This window comes from Periplaneta americana, chromosome 10 (genome assembly GCF_040183065.1).
Source record: "Periplaneta americana isolate PAMFEO1 chromosome 10, P.americana_PAMFEO1_priV1, whole genome shotgun sequence".
NCBI classification, from domain to species: Eukaryota; Metazoa; Arthropoda; class Insecta; order Blattodea; family Blattidae; genus Periplaneta; species Periplaneta americana.
In genome coordinates, this window is record NC_091126.1 from 13,011,382 (window position 1) to 13,035,706 (window position 24,325).

Here is a 24,325-nt window from a genome sequence, read left to right on the forward strand (position 1 = left end):
TTTGCCCATTTTCATTATTGATATTGCATTTTTACTTCAAAAATGCCAATTATTAAAAATTTTGTGGTTTCAAGGCAAAAGGTGATGAGTAATTTTTGGCGATGCTATCTTTATTGTGGCAAAAGACGACATGCATATTTATATTATTTTTCTCTCTAACCCATTGTAACGAAACATGATTCCTATGATTTTATACGGTCTTTCAAACTGTAAATGCTAGCTCCTCAAAAACTGCAAGAAGTGACATATCACATTTTGCCTTGGAGCCACAGAATTATGCAACATTGATTAGACTTCGTTTGAGATAAACAACATTATTGTGACTTAAAATAAAAGCAAATTTTTAATTTTAAAATAGAACCTGTACTTAAAAATCTTACTGTATTTACTCTACTGACTTTAGAAAACCAGCTTCTTACAGAGGTACTAACATTCAAAATTTCGAAACAATACTCTGCCCATCTTTGTACGTGTACAGACAACTACATTATTATGACTCAAGTTCAGCATACAACAGATCCTCGGTATCCACATGCGACATCATCTTGTGGACTGAACAAAAAGCAAATGCACTTGCACTCTCTCATGCAAACTTCAACACCTTCAGTCTGCACCACTCATGCAGATAGGGTGTGTACAAGACACCGATTCTTAAACTCGTCTCAATTATAGGTATTAAAGACTGAAATGTAAGAGAATCTTGCACAGAACTACAATTTTCATGCAAGTCGACAATCAAACAGCAAATAAACACAGGTCAAATAACAATCAAATATTACTGTTACCAAAATGTTATCAAAAATGGTAACAGACTACAGACTGCACATATAATACATATCGAACGTAAATTTTGAAACAATCTTTTCAGAATGTGTCACTGACATTCACATCAAGTTTCGAAATGCATATTGCAGTACGGATTTACCTTACATGAACTAGTAAAAAAAAAAAAAAATGTAATTTTTCTGAAGCATAAACTCGATAATTTATTCAACAACAGTTGCGGAAGTTTCACCAAAATAACTTAATTTCATTGCAGGTAACAAATTGGATTATCGACCTACAGCAAGGAGGCCAAAACTTTCACAAAAAGTGCTTTGTTTGTGCTGCAATGTCATTACAATGAATGTAGTACAGTAAATAAATTTAACAATATACGAATATTTAATAGATTCAGTATTGTAACACAATACCAATCATTATGCGTCCATATTTTATTTCCGGCTGAAGAGCATCTGCTAGAACAGTCAAAATTACCATAACATTCTACAACCGTGCACTTGCTCTTGGCCGGTGAAGTTCAGCTTAAAGTTTGGAGACGCACAAGATTCACACCTAATGGAAGGGTAGAAGCCTCTCTTGCAATTAGACATACAGACAAGGTTTGTAATCCTAACAAATACTCTAGCATATTCAAAAGAACACACTTTTGCATCATTGCACTCACTGTCAGCCAAATAGTACTAGTAAGAGGAGCAGAATCGTACAAATATCAGAAAGGAATTGTACTCACAACAAATCTGTTGACTTTGGGTCGTGGTGCCCTCTCTTTCGGTTGTTGCGCCTCATTCTTCAGCGATTCAAATCGGGCTCGGAGTGACTTGGTAGTATCGATGCTGGCATGTTCAGATGACTGATCGAGTTCCAGAGAACCGTTCAAGTTGCCAACAGCATGGCTGGCATTTGTTGCTGCATTTGCATTGGCTCTGTTCTCCTTTTCTTCCCAACGCTCGAACTTCGCTCTCAGAGCCTTTGCCCTGGCTGCATTCTGTGCCTGAAGCAAATATAGTGAAAAGTGAGAAATGGCCACTTTTTTACACAAGCACATGCATACACATAGACTCGGATATTTGCAAATACATGGTGAAAGAGCATTAAATGTCTTTGATTTACAAGACGGTAACAGATAGTATATGGAACCAAAACCATTAATATATTTTCTGCTTATTTTTTAATTTAATTTCATGAAAAATAAATTTCTAAATTATAGACATCAGCTCAAAGAATTTTGAGTGACCACAAGGGTCCTGAATACAATAAACATGTACAATATAATGTGATGTGATACATTAAGGAAAAAAGAAAGTTAATTGTTGAAGGCAAATGTAAGTTGATTAATTGAAATAGAGACGATGATGTAATATTTGAAGAGAATCCTTGATAATATTTATAAGAATAGACATTACATAATCAAAAGGAATGTGAAGTTCCTTAAGATAATTCCATGTGAATTTTGTGATTGAACCTCTACTGCCAAACAGCAAACCAATGACGGACCATTGTTTAAGAGGGACGTTGTACTTTTGAGAAAGATACGGCAGACAAGGTTCATATATGCACTTCTTCTCAATATCAACTTCGGTGGCCTGATTTAGATTTCTTTCGAAACGGATAGTAGGGTCAAGAACAAGAGCCCGTTTTAAGCGTCCGTTGATAGCAATAATGTCTGCCCGTCTAAAAGAACCATCTGATGATACACAATGTACTTCCTCATGAATCTCCCAATTTAAAGTTTTTAACGATATCGCCAAAGCATGTCGTACACGATGATGTCTAACATTGATCAGCAGCTTGCCTTTGGGGCATTGTCCAAGTGTTTCAAGCTCGCTACAGTCTGGATGACGGCAGTGGGTTGTGCTTAGAGTTCTGCCCGGTATTGCACGAACCGCCGAAATATTGCTTGACATTTTTAAAGCATTGGTCCATTCTGAGGAAGATAGGCCCTTTCGATTGCTTACCCATGAGTTAGCCTTGGGGAGATCACTATAAACAATAACCCCTTTACCACGCAAGGTATGGTTTGTCCAAGTTTGGAATGCGTCATTTCTTAAGTGTTTACGAATTTTACGACCTGACCAGTTGATAGCATCAATAGCTGTGATATTCAATTTTGACAGAGCAGAAACTTTTTCACTTACAAGGTCCCTACATCAATATCTTCACGTTTTCTGTACCCAATATATAAAATCGTAATGACTGCTGAAATGCTGACAGGCATGCTGTTCTAAAATATACAATACAAAAAGTATTTATCTCTTTTTTCAATATTTGGGCAATGAACTACAGGCACATTAGATGAATGGTTAAGAGTATCAGCTGGTAATCTGGGCTTGAATCCCGGTGGGTCCAAGTAGAATTTGTGTTGGGGACAAAAGCAGTCTCTGTAATAGTTTTTCGCAAAATATTTCCATTTCGCCCATTGGCATTTCACCATTTCTTCACTAACCACCACCAACACGAGCTATATAGATCACCTTCCATGGTACACCAAATGCAATACTATGGCAGCAAAATTATCTAAAAATTATGTTGCGTTACTCCTAGAGGGAGAATGCTTGAGTGAATGGTGGATGATGTAGTGCCCACCACTGAGAAAGAAAACAATGATTTACATCATCAGAGACTCAAATTATTACACTGTTTGTCCTTCGTCTTTGATTCTTCCCGTTTGACTTGACACAGTTGTATTAGTGACTTACATGGTGAAAAGTGTTGTAAAAGCACAAGTGCCTACCTGGTTATGGATCAGCCGATCGTTTTTGGAGTCTGAAATTCGCGTGGGCGATTGCTTTGGCTCTCCAGTGAACCTGAGTTGTTCGGATAGCACGGTATTTATAATTGTTTATTGGCAATTGAGCCTACAGCATCAATTAAACCTTGAAGGAGTGCTGTTGTGAATGTGCCATGTACAGTTCATGCTGCTTATACAACTCACAGCATTACTTCCTTTTATATTATGTGTTTTTGCGATTGCAAACATAATTATGGCTCTTGTTGCATCTTAATTAAAATAAAAAACTTTGCATAATGAAGTCCAGAAAGTTGTTTGGAACAATTACAATTATATGAAATTAAAAGCAGGAAAACGTAATGAAATTGCAATGCCAGAATATAGAACGCAGTGACAACAGCTACTTGAATGCCCTTGAAAACTAATCAAAGGTTACTGCAGAGGGAAAAACAAAGAAAAAGGAATATCATTCAGGACTCCTGGAAAGTCTCACAAAGTACCTGAACCTATAGCTGAATTTGGTAACTTCGACAATTACGTTACTAGACAAACAATCCATAATTCCTGTCTACAACAAGGCACTGTTCCCACATTCCCTATATTACTTGTCAAACTGAGGGATAATAAACAGTTTAAAGGTAGAAGAACCAGTTTGAGGGCTGTAGTCAAGAAAGAGCATGTGTTTTTCTTTGAAAAAGAAGAAAAGCACCAAAAGAGTTCTAATTAAAACTCACTGAGTTCGAAAGCAACTAACATCTTATCTCAGTTACCTCAAGAAATTTATAAACAGAATAATAATTGGAGATTGTAGTGATAATAATGATGAAGATGAATCAAAGCATTTGAGTGATGTGAACTCTGAAGATGAAGGAAACTGACCACGTATCGAGTAACTCCCAGACTGAAATGTGTACTGCACTAAATTGCTGATATTATTAACAAATTGACAAAAGTTTATATAGTACGTGTGTTTTTCAAGTGTCAATAGTGATTTGCAATGGACAGTACAGTATGCAACAAGGAATGAGGAAGCTTTGAGAGATGTGAGGGTGAAGGAGAAAATGGCGAGAAACTCGCTCTATACTTTTCCATTTAATTTTCCAATCTTTGTGGAGTCATCAAAAACGATCGCCTGGCCTACAAAGAAATTTTAATTACTTTTACAATTAGCATTTTAACACATCTGCATATTTTAAGAATTATCCTAATAATAAATTTTAAAAATGTAAATATCAGTATATAGAATTACTTTCATTTCATGCTGAATACATACTTCAGGGCTTGGTAATGAGATACATGAGAGGCTCTATATTTTTAATACATAAAATGCAAACTCTCATCAGTCACGTCTTTGCCTCCTCACCTTCAAACCCACCGTCCGCCACTGCATAGTAGTGGTGTTGATGTTGATCATGCTAGCAATTTTAAAAGGTGACTATGACAGAAGCACAATGCATATTTATGGAAATTACTCCACTACTCTTTAATATATTATTTCATAAACCTGGTGCACCACTCACCTGTTTTAGAAACTCATCTTCAATCTTGTCAGAAGCCCTAACAATATTGGGGTCTGCATCGTCTTCTTCCTCCTCTTCCTCCTCCTCCTCTGATTCTGTTTCTTCCTCTGAAGTCTCTGAATCTCTAGTGTAATCTGGTGGAGGTGTGAAGCGCTTCAAGGGTTTTGGTCCTGCACCAATAAGGTTTAATAAATATACAGTTTTCTTATCTGAGCACTAAGTTCTTTTTTACTAAATTATTTTATTTCATGTAGTTAAGGGGTTAGATACAGCTTACAGCAGTAAAATTTTGGAAATATTCAACATTTTTTTTTTTTGCTCCATTACTGTAACTTTTACAATAATGATAATTAGTAGGTGTAAAACACTGTCCTTCTGCTATATGCAAAAAACATTTTCACAATAAAAAAAAATTATTTATATACTTTTTCAAAATCCAAAATGGTGGCAGTTCACTGTGCAGTGATGAAACATTTCCCTCTTAACTCATACACTTTTCAACTTTTTCATGTTCTCTCTCTTTTATTTTATTACTGAAACTCATCTTTACAATATCATGCTCTTTCAACTACATTTCTTAATAAATAATATTTTTAGATTGTGTTAAAACAATATACTGATATTTGACAATTTTTTTTAATTAATTTATTTTTATCAGAACATCTATCCAAGATAGAGAAGTGATTTTGCATAATTTAATAGCTATGACATGCATAAATACACACAAAAAATTTCATTACAGAATGTTGGATAGTTTTTCAGTTATCAGAGAAATTGTTCATGAAAATATAATTTACAGGAAATGAACGTTAAACATTTTCCTGTAAACTATAATTTCTTGAAACCAAATACAGTAGAATTCCTTGTATCTGGCAACTGTGGGACAAAGCCAGTGCTGGATAACTGATTTTGCTGGATTATTTGAAAATACGTTTATAGGTTATGTAAAGACACACTCTACTGCACAAACATTTTTTTTCCATGTTGAAATTTAGTAATTTCCATATAGATATTTAAAAATAAAGTTTTGAAATACATACAATGTTTATTTTTAGTACTGAATACGGTTATGTACATTAAACAATTCATAATTATTGTAATGCAGTAATACATAACAGCGTAAAAAATACTAAAAGTTTTTGTAACCTTATGACAATTTTAAATGGCAGTTATGTGAGTCATGTGACGTGAAGAGCAGTGTAGTTCTCCCTACTCCTAGTACTCTTTTTATGAAGGATGATTTGATGCGTTCAATTTTTCCCATGTCGCTGATTGTTAAGTTTCCCCATATGATATTTAGTCCGTAGGTTGCTATTGGTGCTATAGCTGACCTAAATAAGGTCATTGCCGTTTTTGTTTCTAGTTGTTGCAGATTCTTGATTCTGGTACCGGGAATTGAGCTCAGGACCTCTCAGCTCTGTGCACTGAGCACTCTTTCCAACTGAGCTATACCGGGACATGATCCACGGTGCCAGCCAAACTCTTCTCCTTCGTATTCATTCGGTACCGGAAGGAATTTTTCTCAAAATTAATAGATATTTATAGTCAATGTTTATTCAATGACGACGGCGAGGCCTCATATATGAATATACAGAGCGTTCGCCTATGGTGAGGCCAGGAAAGCGGCATGTACTGATACGCCGCTTTGTGCGCGCAGTTGTTGAGACACACTCGACAATCAAGGACATCAAGGTCGACAAGTTATCAGTTGTGAGCCAGATGTTGCAGTATGCAGTATTTAACACGCACACTGCAGTTCCTTGACACAGTTTCTTAAATATTCAGCGTGTGTGTAAAATTTGTTAACAATGCAAAACGCAAAATTCACGCTTGAACAGAGAGTTTTTATGTATGATGCATATGTGAAAACAGAGTCATGTAGAGAGGTGCGTAGGCAATTTGAAGTGAAATATTCGGGTGCTCCAATTCAGGGTAGAGAAACTGTTAGACATCTTGTTAACAAATTAAGGACAACAGGGTCGATAAATGCTACAATTCCTAAGCAAAAACAAAGAGTATTGACAGAAGAAAAAATTGATGAAATCAGTGCATCATTTACACGCACGTGTTTCACAGGAAGTCAGTGTTTCAAAAACGTCAGTCTTTACTGCTGCTAAACTTTTAAAATTAAAACCCTACAGAGTATAGTATAGAAAGCAGAAGCTTACGGATAGACGATTCCCGCAAGCGACATCGCAGGCAGGCCGCTTTCCTGGCTCCACCCGTAGGCAAACGCTCTGTACATGGATATAGTTACTAGCATGCCATTGGAAACCAAAATTGCTGCTAATTACCTATATAACAGTACTTAATGAAAGGAATGTAGTTCAAAATCTATGACACTTACATAGACATTACTCTTTCTACTAGAAGTCTTAATTCTGATATTCAGACAGATATCAACTAGCCATAAATTACAACCAATACTTCAGTTTCAATAAATTTTCATATTCGGGTTTGCACTGTTGTCTCCTTAAAATAAACTGAGACTACCTTCTACGATGTAAAGTTTACCTTCAGGTACTTCCTCCTTAGTTGCATTCTCTTCTAGTTGTCTGAAAATAGAGAGCATCTTCTTGGCCGTGTTCGTCTTCATAACTTCATCATCTTCCAACTTGTCTTCACTTCGTATAACATCTGGATCCCTGTAGATTTCACGTTCTGGGGAGTTCGCCTGACAAATTAATGCAAAAGCCGTAAATTAATTATGGAATTTAAATAAAAGTATTTTTAAAATAAAAAGAAAGAATGAAGTATGCAAGAAACCCTTTATTAATGAATAGTATAATGCACGTTTCACATATAGTAATTCGTCATTGTAAAGCAATAAACTGCTAGCAGTATATACTGGTAGTTAGTTTTACGAAAATCTCTCTCACAAATTATATAAAGTGCATAAAAAGTTATGAATTCTGTCTATAATGGCTGTTTTAATAATGCAAAATTACGTAAACTATTCACATTTCAACAGTAACATCTATACATGTTTAAACAGTAACATTAGAAGTTGATTAATTAAAGAGTTCTGTTGAACTGCCATAACATTTGGCTTTAGATTTTTCCGACCTGGGAATTATTTCAGCAGAATTTTTGTTATTAAAAAAAAAAAAAAAAAAATGGCAAACATGGTGCTCATAATACAGTACCAATCAAAGCCATTTTTCCCTAATTGTAAAAGGTAAAGGTAAAGGTATCCCTGTAACATGCCATGAAGGCATTTGGGGGGCATGGAGGTAGAGCCCCATGCTTTCCATGACCTCGGCACTAGAATGAGGTGGTGTGGTCGGCACCACGCTCTGGCCGCCTTTTACCCCCGGAAAAGACCCGGTACTCAGTTTTGTAGGAGGCTGAGTGAACCTCGGGGCCGTTCTGAAAGTTTGGCAACGAGAAAAAAATCCTGTCGCCACCTGGGATCGAACCCCGGACCTTCCAGTCCGTAGCCAGCTGCTCTACCAACTCCGGTGCAATCTCATTTCTCAGATAAATAAGCATTGAATATAAACATTATCCATCCAACAGTTTAGAAAATGAGACCAAGTCCAAATGATGGATAACATAGTGATGAAATGACATAAAAATGTATTCATATCAAAAATAATCAATCTGTATTTTCATTCAAACCTGGAAATGGATCTTTACATATGGTATAACACAACAAAAAAATTAAAACATTGGTACCCTGCTCTAACTTCACTCCTATCACACTTGAGATATGCGTCCAGGGCTTGGAGTTTACCGAGGGTTGAACATGTTACAAAATGGGAGTAAGGTTACATTAACAATTCAGATCTTTTCCCTAAGATCAATCCAAGTAGCAAAACAGAATGTTACAAATTATTAGAACTTAACAAGTATTATGACATATTGTTAATTACAGGACAAAAACACTATTCGTTCTCTATTACACTGGTACACATCATCACAGTAGTGAGTTCACTCCATAGGACAGATACACATTATTTAAAGCTTTAGGCCTACAGAATCATTCGGTGATTTAACAAGTGTCAACATATATATTATTATAATGTACCGAAGTACATATGATATTTCCATGCAGATATTCTGCATCATCATAAGATGAAAGAGTAATGGAACGGAGAAAAATTCTCTCCGGTGCAGGGATTTGAACCCAGGTTTTCAGCTCTACGTGCTGGCACTTTATCCACTAAGCCACACCGGATTCCACCCCGGCATCGGAAGAATTGTCTCAGTTTTAAGTTCCAACTCTTGGGTTCCCTCTAGTGGCCGCCCTCTGCACTACGTCACTAGAGGGAACCCAAGAGTTGGAACTTAAAACTGAGACGATTCTTCCGACGCCGGGGTGGAATCCGGTGTGGCTTTATGGATAAAGCGTCAGCACATAGAGCTGAAAAACCCAGGTTCAAATCCCGGCGCTGGAGAGAATTTTTCTCCGTTCCATTACTCTTTCATCGTATGATGACTCAGAATATCTGCATGGAAATATCATATGTACTTCGGTACATTATAATAATATATATGATATGCGTAAATCACTTCGTGATTTAAGACGGCGCTTATTCCGTCGGATCCCGGCCAACTAGTCACTCATTATGAGTGCACCTCATCACATGTGTGGACTTCGGTCCTAGGTTCATAGATATCTATGACGTAGTGCAGAGGGCAGCCACTAGAGGGAACCCAAGAGTTGGAACTTAAAACTGAGACGATTCTTCCGATGCCGGGGTGGAATCCGGTGTGGCTTAGTGGATAAAGCGTCAGCATGTAGAGCTGAAAACCCGGGTTCAAATCCTGGCGCCGGAGAGAATTTTTCTCCATTCCATTACTCTTTCATCGTAAGTGTCAACATGTTCTGAAGCCAAGGTATGAAAGATCACACAACTGAAAGTTTTTCAGAGTAAAGCAGATCTCTGAGTAAAAAGAATTATTCAACAGACGAATATTAAAAATTATGCACATTTCCACCATGTCGCCATATACGTTAAGTCACATAAAGCAAGTTTGAAACAACTTAATTTCTCACTGTTTAAAATATTTTTAATAGTGTTTGAATACGAACACCTTCCACATAAAGAATTGAAACACAACACTTCTGAAGTATTTATGAACTTCCCTAGAATACATAATCCATAATAATACATAATCCGTGGTGCCACACGCCCTTGAAAGGCCCAGACCAACCAGCTAGCTGCTGGTCTCACGTCCACATGCCGAAGCAGAGGTGAACGATCATCCAACCAGAATGGAGGTATCGTGTGGTTAGCACGATGATCCCTCCAGCCATTATAGCTGGCTTCCACAACCATATTATATTATTTACGTAAAAAACAATAGCCATTTAGCCTCTTATTGTTAATTTTTACAAATACAGTAAAACCCCGATTATCCGTCACTCTATTAACCGATTGGTGGATTATCCGTCTATCTTTCTCTCGCTTTTTTTCTGCAGAAATACGTGAAGTACGTTACTGTAAATTGTATTAGCATGTTATTTTTTCAAGAGATAGCTATTACAAGACTTTCCCCTTACACAGTATGGTCTATTGTTCAAACATGTGTATAACTTCTGTATAACTTCTACATAAAATGTCTTCTACAGGTGTCAAAATTAATTTTGTTGTGCTAAGTATCGAAAGAGTGTAGACAGCCGAGTGGTTTGGGGAAAGAGAAACTGTGACTCATCTCGCATCAGAATACGAGATTGGAGTGTATAAAGTATGTAAATCTATAACACGAGACCTCCACTACTCATATATTTTCATAAACAGCCATTACAAGGAGTTTCCTTGCCCCTTAAAACCTCGTTTTTGACAACCAGACTTAAATTACTCAACTGCTGATCCACTACCTAGCGTTTTAAATACAGGACTATGGAGGAAATTACGAAAATGTAAATATTATTCACTAAATTTACGAAAATCTTTCATGGTATGAATTATCCGACTTTTTCGATTAACCGTTCAGTCTGCCCCCTTCATTACCACGGATAATAGAGGTTCTACTGTATAAATTTTAAGAAGGAGGAGGAAAATTAATTCTGAAATTATCTTTTAGTAGCACCAAATACGAGGAATCAGAATACCCCATCTCAATAACACACGACCAAACAAGATCGCAGTGACATTTTTAGTGTTTGTGCATTAGACACACGCATGCACACACACTGGTTATGAGGACAGTGTTAGTTGGGACACTATGATTTCACCACACCTTGACCTGCCCTTCTCGGGGAGGGGTGATGCGGAATTGTTTCCTCTGTTTTTCAGGTTCTTTGTAAGTCTCAAAGAACTTAAACTTGTTGCTAACTTCCGCAGTCTCCACTTGCACATCCTCAATCAGATCGCTACTTCTCACCACATCTTCTGAAGGCTGGCGGTGAAGGACATTCTGAAAATTCCATTTAATGGAAAACCCTAATGTGTTACTGAGAACAATGAAATGATAACTTTTCAGACGGACAAACACAAAAAAATACCACTGTCCCTCACATCTCAATGTAACAAGTCAGAAAAAAAATTTCCCTCTTTTATAATAATTTCAGGTTGTGAACAATGTCCACCACACAACACTTTTTGTTGTTAACATTCTATGGAACATCAAGCAGGGTATGTCATCGTATCATACTAGTTCTTAAGATAAATTGTAACATATTTTTCGTTTAACAATGCAACGAATAAGCATGTATTACTTTCTCTTGATTTGTGTTCAGCTTCAATAAAAATCAGATAAAAAATCCATATAATGTAGAGAAAATAAGAATAACTTTTGCATTATCTTATTATCCTTCAGGAACAGATTCATTTCAACACAACATGGGATTATTTAATATTATTACACAATCAAAAGTTGTGGAGTTCCAGTGTCATTTAATCTACATGGGATAAAGCTCCTACTCGAGATGACAAAGGTAAATATAATGCAAAATCTATGACTATGGGAGGGCATAAATGTTTGCGAAAGAAACCCAGATATAATTAGTTAACAGCCTAACATGGTACAATATCATCATTATCACGTCACAATTTTCATCTTTTAGCTGTCATCGATTGAGTCAGGGTTGTCAGACATCCTGGATTTCCCAGGACTGTTCTGGATTTTAATGGTGTGTCCTGTGTCCTGGATTGAGTTATATCTGTCCCGGAATGTCAAAAAGATTGGAAAAATACAATTCTTTGTTCATTTCCATAAAATTATTTTTAAAATGCCTTACTCATTCTTTCAAGACTCTGTCCAACCTATGTTAAACATCACCGTCAACACTGCCTGGCACCTCCTATCAGGTTGTATTGAAATAAAAACAATAATACTATAGTATGTATTAGGTATTGTACAGTATCTTAATCTTTTACTCTCTTTAGAAGTTGATTTATTATTGATAGGATTTAAACACTGTATTATGTATTTTTCTGTAGAGATCAGATTATAATACATTATTTTTTCAGACTTTGTCAGTAATTCAAAGGAAATTCGATAATCTAACAGAAATGTGATAGAATTAGAAGTTTAAACTCTATGTAACTAAATTTAAAAGTCATATTGAGTTTAGATAAGTTTATGAAATAATATCCTATAAATTAGTTTTTAATTTCAGTCAATCACTTATCATATTAAGATGGCAGAAATGGATTCTGTTACATCAAGATACAATATTAATATAGCCTAAGTCACGAATATTTTCGACTTACTTTCAAGTCATCTTCAGGTGATAGTTTACTAACAAAACAAACATTTGAACATGGTGAAGTTTCACCTTAGTGTTCAAATAGTTGTATGCAAGCTTTTTTGCCTGACTGGCTTCAATAAATTATTGAAACTTTACCATGTTCAAATGTTTGTTTTGTTAGTAAACTATCAACTGAAGATGACTTGAAATTAAGTCGAAAATATTCGTGACGTATATTAATATTGTATCTTGATGTAACAGAATCCATTTCTGCCATCTTAACATGATAAGTGATTGACTGAAAATAAAAACTAATTTATATGATATTATTCTATGTAACTAGTTGAAGTACATACAACGAATAAAATCAATTGTATTACAAATGGAATTAATTCAAATGTGTAGTCACGTTAAGGTACACAGTATCATCACCTGTCCTGAATTCCTGACGAGAGAATCTGCCAACCCTGGTTTCAGTCATTACCAATGTCTTCGTCTTTGCATTCATCACTTAGTCATAATCTTCGCCAACATCTATATTTCTTTCCACTTATTTGCAGTCACCTATATTTTTTCCTCATCTTTACATATGTCTGTATCTTTGACATCGTTTTTATAGACGCCTATGTTGTCATATCGTCATCTCTGCTGTCATCTTTATCATGATCATGGTCATTATTTTAATCACCCCTATCAACATCACCTTCTTTCATTGCCGAGGTAAAACAAGCATGGAAAATGTACTTCCCTGCTACTTATGCAACCTAATGAAGTAAAAAGTTATGTTTTATTTAACGACGCTCGCAACTGCAGAGGTTATATCAGCGTCGCCGGATGTGCCAGAATTTTGTCCCGCTGGAGTTCTTTTACATGCCAGTAAATCTACTGATATGAGCCTGTCGCATTTAAGCACACTTAAATGCCGTCGACCTGGCCTGGGATCGAACTCGCAACCTTGGACATAGAAGTCCAGCGCTATACCAACTCACCAACCAGGTTGATGTTCAAGGGATCTTTTCTTATGTAATTTTTATGCTAATATAAGTCCATTCATTGTTGGCTGCATAAGATATCAACAGATAAGATCTTAACACGTGAGTGTGTCAAGGAGCTCTATACTGTACAACCTATAGTTAGGACATCATATGTAGTTCTGTCTCCTTGTTGAGTTGAGTCCTGCATTTATAGACACACCAATTTTTATGCTGCGAGGTATTTTACTTTTTTAATTTTAACGTTCAGGATTTTTACAAATTAACAACTTTATGCAACATCATGTAATGTCGTAAATTCGCACCTTGTTCAAATAGTAGGTATGTTGAAATGAAGAAAAAATAAAGATTCTCAAGTCTTATTTTGAAACATTCATTCAGCATTTATAAAAACAATACCTCTCTTGATGTTCTTCGAGAATCATCCTTTGGCAATGGAGATCTCAGAGGCGACATAAGAGCAGGCTGTTGCTGCTGAGTCTTGGCAGCTGTTGCATCAAGTTCCAGGAACAGGCTTCGTGACTTCTTTGATATACCTGCAATCAATTATTTTGCATTTCATTTATAGCAATAAATTGCCTAGTGACATAACAACATGTAATATGGTGCACTGAAGAACACACACCTGCTTCGAATACGCTCATGTCCTCATCCACAGACTTCTTTCCGTGTTCATCTGTCTCATCAGCATCTTCATCTGGAAGAACTTCGCCACGTTCAAATCTCTCTTTGATGCTCTTGGCCTTTTCAGAACGGATGCCCACCTCCTTCTTTTGTGTCATGTTTTCACTGTCTTTAACAGCCTGTTCGTACATTTCTTTCATTTTGCCTTGTTTGCCCTTGAAAAAGAAAAGAAAACAAAGTGAAGTATTAGTTAAGTGACTTAAATGTGAGTATATTTGAAATAAAAGGGGATTACTATTTCAAGACAGTTAACCACATATGCATTCACACGGTAACTTTTATATAATTTATAAGTTAAAACAATAGACATACAGTAAAGAAAATTCTGGACATATTTATGAAAAGAAACCGTTCTTTGCTGCAGTCATTTTCACAATTCTATAATTCTTCAGCCGCACATTTTTTCCATTATTCAACATATAAAATGTTTATACACACTTTACATGTTTCAACATCCTTTGGAATAGCAGGTACTGCAAATTTTTCCTACAAAATTTATGAAACAGCATGGTCCAAGAAAGAAGTACCCAATTCTGTTTGCTGAGAGATAAAGTATTTTTTGTATCCTCATGTGTACTTGCAGCGCAAATCTTTTAACCCAAGCCTAAGTAAGTGAGATATTGTAAACAGTAGCAGTACCCTAACACTTCTGATCAAATAACAATGACAGTTCTTAGAAAGAATTTTGAATGTTTCTACAGCTTGAAGCAGTGAGGTATTTATGTTATTCATGTACAGCTGGTTGTCAGAGCTGAACCTTAGCTTTAAGTTACATGACCACCCACGGTCAGCGATGTCCAATGAAATGACAGAATGCTCACAGAGGTTATGTGAGACATTATAACTGTGGTGTTATGGAATAAGCTGATATGTAGATTTTCCTTATTTTACAGGAGAGGAGTATTAAAGTTGATTCTTTCAGGAAAAATCAGGGACAGATTTGAAGGCATATATATTTTTTTTTTATTAGTATCAGAGATTGCTACTAATGGGAGTACACATGCCTTGTTTTGCCGTAATGTTAAAAACAACATTTGCATCACATTTAGACAACAAAATATTTTTTGCTGAAATTTTAGATATCAGCTTCTGCCATAACACCACAGAATCAGCTTCACAAAAGAGTAATACTTTGCTGAGCTGACCACTGTACTGACAGGTTATGCTGTGTGTTAATTCTTCATTTTTGTGTCATAAACCCGTCTAGAATTTCATGCTACTTATCTGGGGTCCTTTTTGACCCCAAGAATATTTGTTGTTAATAATTAGGTTATTTTATAGCTTAATGCATTTTTATAAACAGTATAGGCAAATTGAAAGTTTTCATTGCACCTAGATTTGCTCACTATGTTTAAACAATGAATGAATTAATTAATTTAATCAGTTTAATGACAAACTATTCTGTATCTGTGTTTTTATTTCTTTCAATTATCAGAGGACACATTCACTGTCCTTTAAATAAAACACAAAAAGGAAATTGTTATTGCATCAACTGTTAATTATTATGTTTAGACAATTAATTAATTTCGTCTCAGCACCTCCTCCAGTAGAAAGAACAAGAAGCTAATTTAACAAATACAAATAATTACTCTTAAACCTACAATATTTTACCCATAGCCTAATTGACAATTTGTGCTGTATTTTTTTTTCATTTGTTCACTTTTCAAAGTGTGCATTCACTTTGCTTACAACAAAACACTATCACTGCAAAATAATTCTAACTAGAAAATAAAGACGTGTTCTATAGCTGGAGCTCTTCACGAACCCAAGCAATAAACATGAAAAAAGCAATAAATATATAATTATGAAATAATAATTTTAATTATAAAGGAAACTAAAATAACTAAAGACAGCATATCTAGGTTACTGGAATGTTTAGGAGTATATGGATGCAGGTATTAACAATAGAATATGGTGTGGGGTTAGAAAAGGCCCCAGGTAAATGTCGAGGGTTAATTAATTTTTATTTTTAAGTCTCAATAAGAGGCTGGCACGTCTACGCTTCTGTCTGATTTGTATCCCTGTTGACATACTTGAAGCCAGCAGTGGCTTTGTTCGGGTCTGTAGTGCAGTAAACATTTCTCACCAACTGGAAAATATTTTCATGTTATAATCATTCTCTAAAATGTATTTTGTCGTATAATATGCTTCCTCTTGTACGATTTATAATTATTCATGCAGTGCCAGAATAAAACCATGACATATTAGTGTAAAAAATACAATAACAATTTTATTTGCTTAAGAAAAGATCTTTTCTACAAATTTAAGTACGAATTTTAAGGGTGTGAGAGGAAGTGTTACCTTCGACAACTGTATACAATGTATTATTTACCAGGAACAGTCGAGAGCGAATATTCTGGATTTCCTGCTTCCTTTCCTGCCGCTGTTCCTCTCTCCAAGCCGCTTGACCAGTTTCCCACCTTTAAAGAACAAGTTAATATTGCTGTTATCATTCACAATACAAATGCACAAAATTCACGAAACAATATTTTATACATACATCAAACAGGATACGAATTTAATCCTATGCTTATATGTAAAGACAGGATTTCAATGCAAATGCATGCTTTATATAATCCTGCTACACTTCTGAACCTTTGTAAATATCTGTTTCCTGGCTTAGCGAATCGAAGCAACTATAGCCTACTTCTTCCGTACATATTTGTATGTTTTGAACTTTTCAAGGATAACTTCATGCATAATGCATATGTTATGCCCCGCTAATTTAAGGGATAAATTACGGTGGTCAAACATAGCAACTGTCATGAATTTCATAGTAAGTTTTACGGACAGCACCATGTATATGCAAGGCCTTGACGAAGAGTAAGCGTTTGGAAATAAGACGCGAACATGTGGACTCGCATTGTCGAGCAGAACGTGAAGTCAGCTTCTTTCACCTTTATCTCCCACGCACTAGGACGCGTGTGTGATTAGATTGTTCCATAGCCCTCTCTTGCTTTGAAACCCATATTGAGAACCAGTTGATCGCAGGAACTCCCATGATTTTTCTGTATGTTAAATTAACGCAAATCCAGCGTTTGCGTTGAGAGTAAAACTGGCATATACGAAGTACATCTCAGTAGTATTCGCGCTATTTTTCGCGGCCCGGATAGCGTCATGACGCTACCGCTCTCAATATAACAAACATCTCCACGGGCGCGGCCCCTCTTTCGAGTGCTCACATTTGAACAGATCAGTCAGTTTTGTGACCGCAAGTCAGAAGTTCTACTTTGAACGCATTTATTTAAGACATAATGGATTTTTCTGAGGTTTTTGAATGGTACTACCTCACGAGATATTTTGATGGACAATATTATTATCAGTATTCGGGAATCCAAGCCGAATGGCACCCGAGTCAACAAACGCCTTTGTAGGTAAATTCTTTAAATGATTTTACATTGTTTCCTAAGTTTGTTCGACTAATTGCACCTTACGTAACCAAGCTGACGCACTGAAGTTTCCATATTATTTCACTGTTTAATCAATTGCATTCAAATATAATCAATGATTTATTTTACCATTTTGTTTTCATTTAAACTCATGTAACTGAATAGGTATACCAGGTAGGTATATCCTAGATTCTCTTTTATTGGTTAAGTAAAGTAAAATCAAGTAAAATAACACGAAATATATATAACTTACTAGACCTGTTAAACATTTTGAAACTATTCATAACATAGCTAAATAGCTAAATGTATAACTCATCTATATAAGAAAGTTTTACAATATATTATAATATAACCAGTGAAGTGATTTGATTTGATTAGGCTGATATTCTTCGAGCCTGATCCAACCTGTGATCCTGTTCTTGAATACGCAGTACCTAGTTAAGATAATAGCTCGACCATTACCATCCTGAAATATCCTGACGTAAACTAAAATAAACTGGTGTCAGAAATACCTTGACAAAAGTAATGCTCGGTAGGGCAGAACCACAACATAATTTGGTGCCAGAAGTGGCACAACCACAACACATATTTAGATATTTATCTTGCATATTACGTCCGTCTTTTAGATATTTATAATATTTTTATACATTTATTGCATATTTTATGTAAAACTGTGGAATTTCACTTTCATGCATTCTCTATTGCACAATATATCACGCTTATCTGAAATGAGATAGTAGGTGGGGCAGTTGGGAATGTTATAGGGAAAGGTTATATTAGTACTGTGGTTGCTTTACTGAAGGGGTGATCAAATTTGTTATGAAGAGGTATTAAATAGTGATGACGAGGCCATCCCAATTGAGAGGAATAAACAATCATCTTGAACAAATTATGAATATCATTTAGGAGGAAATACCTATGCAGAGGAAAGGCAAGTTGTAAGCCACTGAAATTGTGAACTATCGACACACTATTACACTTTTTTTTGCAAATAAGATATATTTCGAATACTGAGAAGCTACTTGCGTATATATACATGTGTTTGTGTGCGTGTGCTCTCACACATTAGCTATTAAGAGGTATTTCTACTTACCGACACTTAATATCTTCCATCTTGCTGAAGCTAACTGGACGTTCACGCTGTTTTCTATTTGAGCGAATCAGATCTCTGTCTGCATCTCCCATCTCTCCATCCATCTCTTCCTCTTCCTCGCTGGAGGACGAGCTCTCCTCATATGGAATTCCATTCAGAGAGTCGTCTGTTACCCCAATATCCATCCCCTTAGCTTGGAATCTTCAAGTAATAAACAAGCAAGATCATTCACAAATCAAATCGTCATTTGTATATTTTTCAAACAAAAATAACATTAAAGTGATTAATTCTGGGCCATTCCATGACAAAGTGAGCCTGACTCCAAAATTTTCAAAGATCTTATATTACATCGAATTTTGAAGATTTTGTAAGAGAAAACATTGAAGTTATCTGTAAAAGAAAAATATGAATATCAGTTCGCAATTTATCAAGAAATTACGGTTTAAAGAGAGTAGTGTAAACTTGTTCTTTATGGTTGTGAAACTTGGACTCTCACTTTGAGAGAGGAACATAGGTTAAGGGTGTTTGAGAATAAGGTGCTTAGGAAAATATTTGGGGCTAAGAGGGATGAAGTTACAGGAGAATGGAGAAAGTTACACAACACAGAACTGCACGCATTGTATTCTTCACCTGACATAATTAGGAACATTAAATCCAGACGTTTGAGATGGGCAGGGCATTTAGCACATATGGGCGAATCTAGAAATGGATATAGAGTGTTAGTTGGGAGGCTGGAGGGAAAAAGACCTTTGGGAAGGCCGAGACGTAGATGGGAAGATAATATTAAAATGGATTTGAGGGAGGTGGGATATGATGATAGAGACTGGATTAATCTTGCTCAGGATAGGGACCAATGGCGGGCTTATGTGAGGGCGGCAATGAACCTCCGGGTTCCTTAAAAGCCAGTAAGTAAGTAAGTGTAAACTTGCAGGTCTGAACTAGATTTTGAATTGTACGTTAGTATAAAGCTCCCCATTCCATTTGTTTGCCATTTTACTGTGCTGAATGAAAGAAGATTGTCCAATGCTGCAACCGCAATAATATTTGGTTGTGAAAGGTAGGCACATTACCTAAAATTAGTGCATATTATAGTGCTTGTTTCAATGTCCCATCAGTGACAAAATAACTTGAAAAGACTGTTTCTAGAAAAGGAGAACAGGAGGTTAAAGTTGAAGTTGTGTATAAGTAAACAAGTTCCCATTAACATTACGAATCCAGTGTTTCAGATTGGTACACAAAGAGGTTACCGAGATTATGATAATTATCATGTGTCCCACTCGTGACAAATTTTATGGAGACATCCCTTTCTAAACATGGGTAAAACGACATCTGCTGACATAATGCAGAACTTACTCACAAAAGATAAAAAGAAGTGTGGAAATCGTGAAGAAAGAGAAAGGGAGAAGAACAAACGACGGCATAAAAAATGAGAAGAAAAGTAAGACAATCGAGCAGTGCATTTAAAGGAAACGTGTAAAGAAGCTGAAAAGAAAAATAAAAATACTGTACCAGCAAAATATGAAGGATAATAGTGAAAACAAACAAAAACAAGTCCGTTTATGTTCCAAATTAGGGCCATATAGGACTCCCCAGGCACTTATATAGTAGAGTTAAGAAAGTTCTTTCTCACATTCTGAGCGAAAGATTTGGTGTTGTAAAGAAGCTTATGTTGAAATCTATACCTAATACTGACAAAAAAGAGGGGCAAGAAAATATATTCGCTCAATATATGAAGATATTGTTACTGAAGTTCAGGAGTTTTATGCCCAAGATCATATCAATTGGCAAGACCCTGGTATCAAAGATATCTGATCATTCTAAAACTGACAAGAGAATAGTTTACTACAGAATAGTCAAACGCCGGTAATTTGTTTTAACTTCTTTGTAGTTGCCTCAACAAGAAAGTCCCGCTTTTTGCTTCTAATAGTATAGAACTTTTAGAGATTGTTTGGTGTGATTTAGAAAATAACAGTGCATGACTGACCTTACTGTAGTCAAAGCTTTATTTCAAGGGCTATGATTCTGGCAACTTGATTATTGGTTTTACGTATCTATTAGAACTAGTGAAATACGAGGTATTTAAGCCCTATCTGAGTCTGATGCTGACAATAAATGTGAACATGACGATTGGAGGAAACTGAAAGAACATAGTGCAGAAACAACAGCATTAGCAACTCATGAAATTAAAGCAGGATCATTTGTGCTAGTGTAATTTAATAGTGACACTACAAAGACCAGGGGCAGCCCGTCCTTATGTGCTACAGTGCTACAGCACAATGATAATTTTTGCTCAAATAAAGTATTTGCAATACCATAGTATTTAATGCCATTTGACAATTTCCCGTGGTTATGTTCATGACGCGTTATAGAGTGTTTAGTCTTTGCTCTTCACTCTTTGGTGCCTCAGGGGGTTCGTTGTGCTATTCAAAACTCTACATTAGAATGTAGACAGTTAATGCGCATGTGCGAAGCTGAAATAACTGCTCTGATTGGCTATTTTTACACGGAGAAGTGCTGTAGTCAGCTTCAGCACAACACAGCTTGGAGATTGCAAAAGTAAAGCATAACGAAAGAAAGCTTGTTTGTGGAAGAACTCGGAACTATGTACAATATATTTGGTAATTCAAATGTTCGACTGCTGCTGCCATCTACCAGATTTTTGTGGTTCCTCACGAATCAGTCAGCAAGCACGGAAAATGGAATTCGAAAATTGAAGCCAAGGAAGTATGTGACCGTATAATTCAGAAAACTACTCATCGTATCTAGTCTTTAAGCTACCTAGACGCAACAAAATTGTTAAACAGCGAATTTTTTGACAATTTTTTGCATAATTTTCCTGAACGCGAACTTGAAGTTGCTGTCAACATCTATACTGTACTGAACAAAAGAATGTTAAAGACACAACTTGGAGTTCTATACAGAAGACTCGACTTCCGAAATATAAGTGGAGCTGTTCAATTGTTACAATACATAGCCTCCAACAATTCACGGGATCCATTCTGTGAAGTAACGAAGTTGTTAAATATTTTGGTTACATTACCAATGACCACTGCTAAGCCAGAAAGATGTTTTTCTTGCTTGAAACGCATAAAAACGTTTTTAAGGAACACTATGTCCCAGGATCGCCTCACTGCTCTTGCAATACTGTCAATAGAAAAGAGTATAATGTCCAGGATGGAGGGTTTAACGTTTAACACCAGAGTAATTGACAAGTTCTGCAATAGGAAGGAACTCCATATTTCGTCACTAGGCAGTCTCAAATTAAGATAAATACATATAAGTGTATACAGTAGGCCGATATAGAGATTGTAGCACACTCATTGTTTTGACCACCAGCCGCTACTGACAAAGACTATATCAAAGCATAAGTATGCAGCCATCTACCAAAGTAATGTAGATGAGTAGGGTGATGTGAAAATAATGTGCATGCGAACTGTTGATGAATCATGCAAAGTTTTAAGGATTGATGAATCTGATGTGTCAAATTATTTACATATAAACAAATTGTGTGCGTCCTTCACCAACAAGTAATGAAATAGCTATGTGAGAAATTACATTTCTATGAGTTCAGTGGACCTCTGGACATAAGTGAGAGAGGATAAATTGAATAATTCACACTATGTCCCAGCTGTGAAATTTGACTGTCCCACCTGTGACAACGATTAATAATTTATATTTTGCATGTAAATGTAATTATTCTCATTTTATGCAGATCATGGTAAAGTACAACTCCTCTTGTATCGGTCTGGAAGTGTTTTGAATTTCTTTTACCAAGCACTTCACACAACTTTAATAAAACTTCATACAATGTCATGCTTGATGTCCATTTTTGGTCCCGCCTGTGACAAGATTTCAAAACTGAATAATATCAAAACTCAGGCAAATATTTATTTAAAATTTATAAATGATGGAAGATTTTAATGTCAAGAGTGGACATCATTTAGTGGTTTTTTACGTTTTTGTTCCTACTGAATTAAATATTTGTCATATGAGCAGAAATGTCCTACCCATGACAATGAAATGGCCCTTCTGCTATTAAAATAAAGTAACAAATTAAGACTGTGAAAGTACAGTGCTTCTCACGACTTCAACAGTCATGGCAAGGTGAATGATTCTTACTTTGCCAATTTGCTGAGAATACTTGGAGATCGCTTCACACTGACAGAGCTTGGGGAGCGCTCCACTTCAGCACCAGGTGTGTCAGTCTTCTCAAACACTTGGTACCGAGATTTCACATTCAGAGCAGTCAGTTCTTCCAGACCCAAGTCGGGCTTATCAGAGGCTGAGAACAAACGACATATGATTAGCATAAATCTACAGCGAAATAAACATCATATTTCAGTAAAATCAAGAAAATTATAATTACACTTCATTTAATCCCGTATCATCTAATTCCCCTTCCCATCTCCTCGAGTAACTTACTAAGAGTTTCGTTGTTAAACAGCGTCTAATATTCTTCCCAGGCTCATACTGAGAGAACACTGAGGTCATTATTCATAGAATTAAAAGAGAAACCATTTTCCAAGTTGGAAGTATGAATCAAAATATGCTTACAAAGACAGGAGATTGACACCACATTTACATATTAAAATAGTGGTTGGAGAAAAACAAAATAGGAATTTTCAATTTTCACGGTACAGTAAACCTCGATAAGACGCGCCCGCTTGTTACACTGTCCTGTGTAATATGCTTTTTTTGTCCGGTCCTGCACATTTCATATATAACGCCTTTATAAAATACCCTGTGTTGTGCTCAAGTCCCGCATAATACGGTGTTTTTGTGGAATATTTTCGATGTAATTTTCAGCAATGTACTGTAACAGCAATGAAACATCTTGGTCATTGAGCTCACTGGTGCCATTAACCTGAAAAGTATTGGTATTCGACCCTTTACCTGCGCATTTAAACCTTCATACTTCATATCTTAGTATACCCCACCCTCTTGTTATGCTCTCTTATTCGACTCCTTATCTGCGTGGTTAAACCCTACATACAGTTACAATACCTCACCCTCTTGCTAACCCTCTCTCTCAAACAACATTCTTCACTCGGCCATAATAATATTCTGGAAATTTTTGCTGGGCAGTTTGTTGTCCTTTAGTGTATTGAAGTGTCTGTGAATGTGATTACAATGAGTGTTAAACGAAAAGCCCTTTCTGTGTCGGAAATTTGGATATCTTACGAAAGTACAATGAGAACAGTACTCTTACTCAGAAACAACTCTCTGATGCATTAGGAATCCCATCATCGACATTAAGAACAATAACAAAAAATCGCGACTCAATCACTACAGCTGCAATGTCGGGAGGATGTAATCGCAGAAACTCAAGTGTGGTAAACATGAGGACTTGGAGAACACGCACACGGCAAACAACTATAAATGTTTTTTTTTTTTTTTTTCCCCGAAAGAATTAAGTACAGTACATAATGTAAATGTCTTTGATGCAGAGTACAGTAATTACATAATGGAGTAATACTGTATTACCTTTCATGAA

The 24,325-nt window shown here is 36.0% G+C and overlaps 1 protein-coding gene across 31 annotated transcripts in view; it reads right to left on the reverse strand.

Moving 5' to 3' along the window:
• LOC138707444 (titin homolog) overlaps nt 1-24,325 on the reverse strand; it is a 421,318-nt gene that overhangs the window by 41,122 nt on the left and 355,871 nt on the right. For 30 of the 31 annotated variants that reach the window (XM_069836869.1, XM_069836871.1, XM_069836899.1 and 27 more), the window contains 9 exons: nt 22,951-23,113; nt 18,832-19,032; nt 16,682-16,769; nt 14,291-14,504; nt 14,065-14,201; nt 11,221-11,397; nt 7,546-7,705; nt 5,032-5,201; nt 1,514-1,774 (listed from right to left, as the gene is read on the reverse strand). In XM_069836869.1, the coding sequence (XP_069692970.1) occupies nt 1,514-1,774; nt 5,032-5,201; nt 7,546-7,705; nt 11,221-11,397; nt 14,065-14,201; nt 14,291-14,504; nt 16,682-16,769; nt 18,832-19,032; nt 22,951-23,113 (1,571 nt within the window). The remainder of the gene's footprint in view (nt 1-1,513; nt 1,775-5,031; nt 5,202-7,545; nt 7,706-11,220; nt 11,398-14,064; nt 14,202-14,290; nt 14,505-16,681; nt 16,770-18,831; nt 19,033-22,950; nt 23,114-24,325) is intronic. The other variant, XM_069836880.1, reaches the window with a different exon arrangement.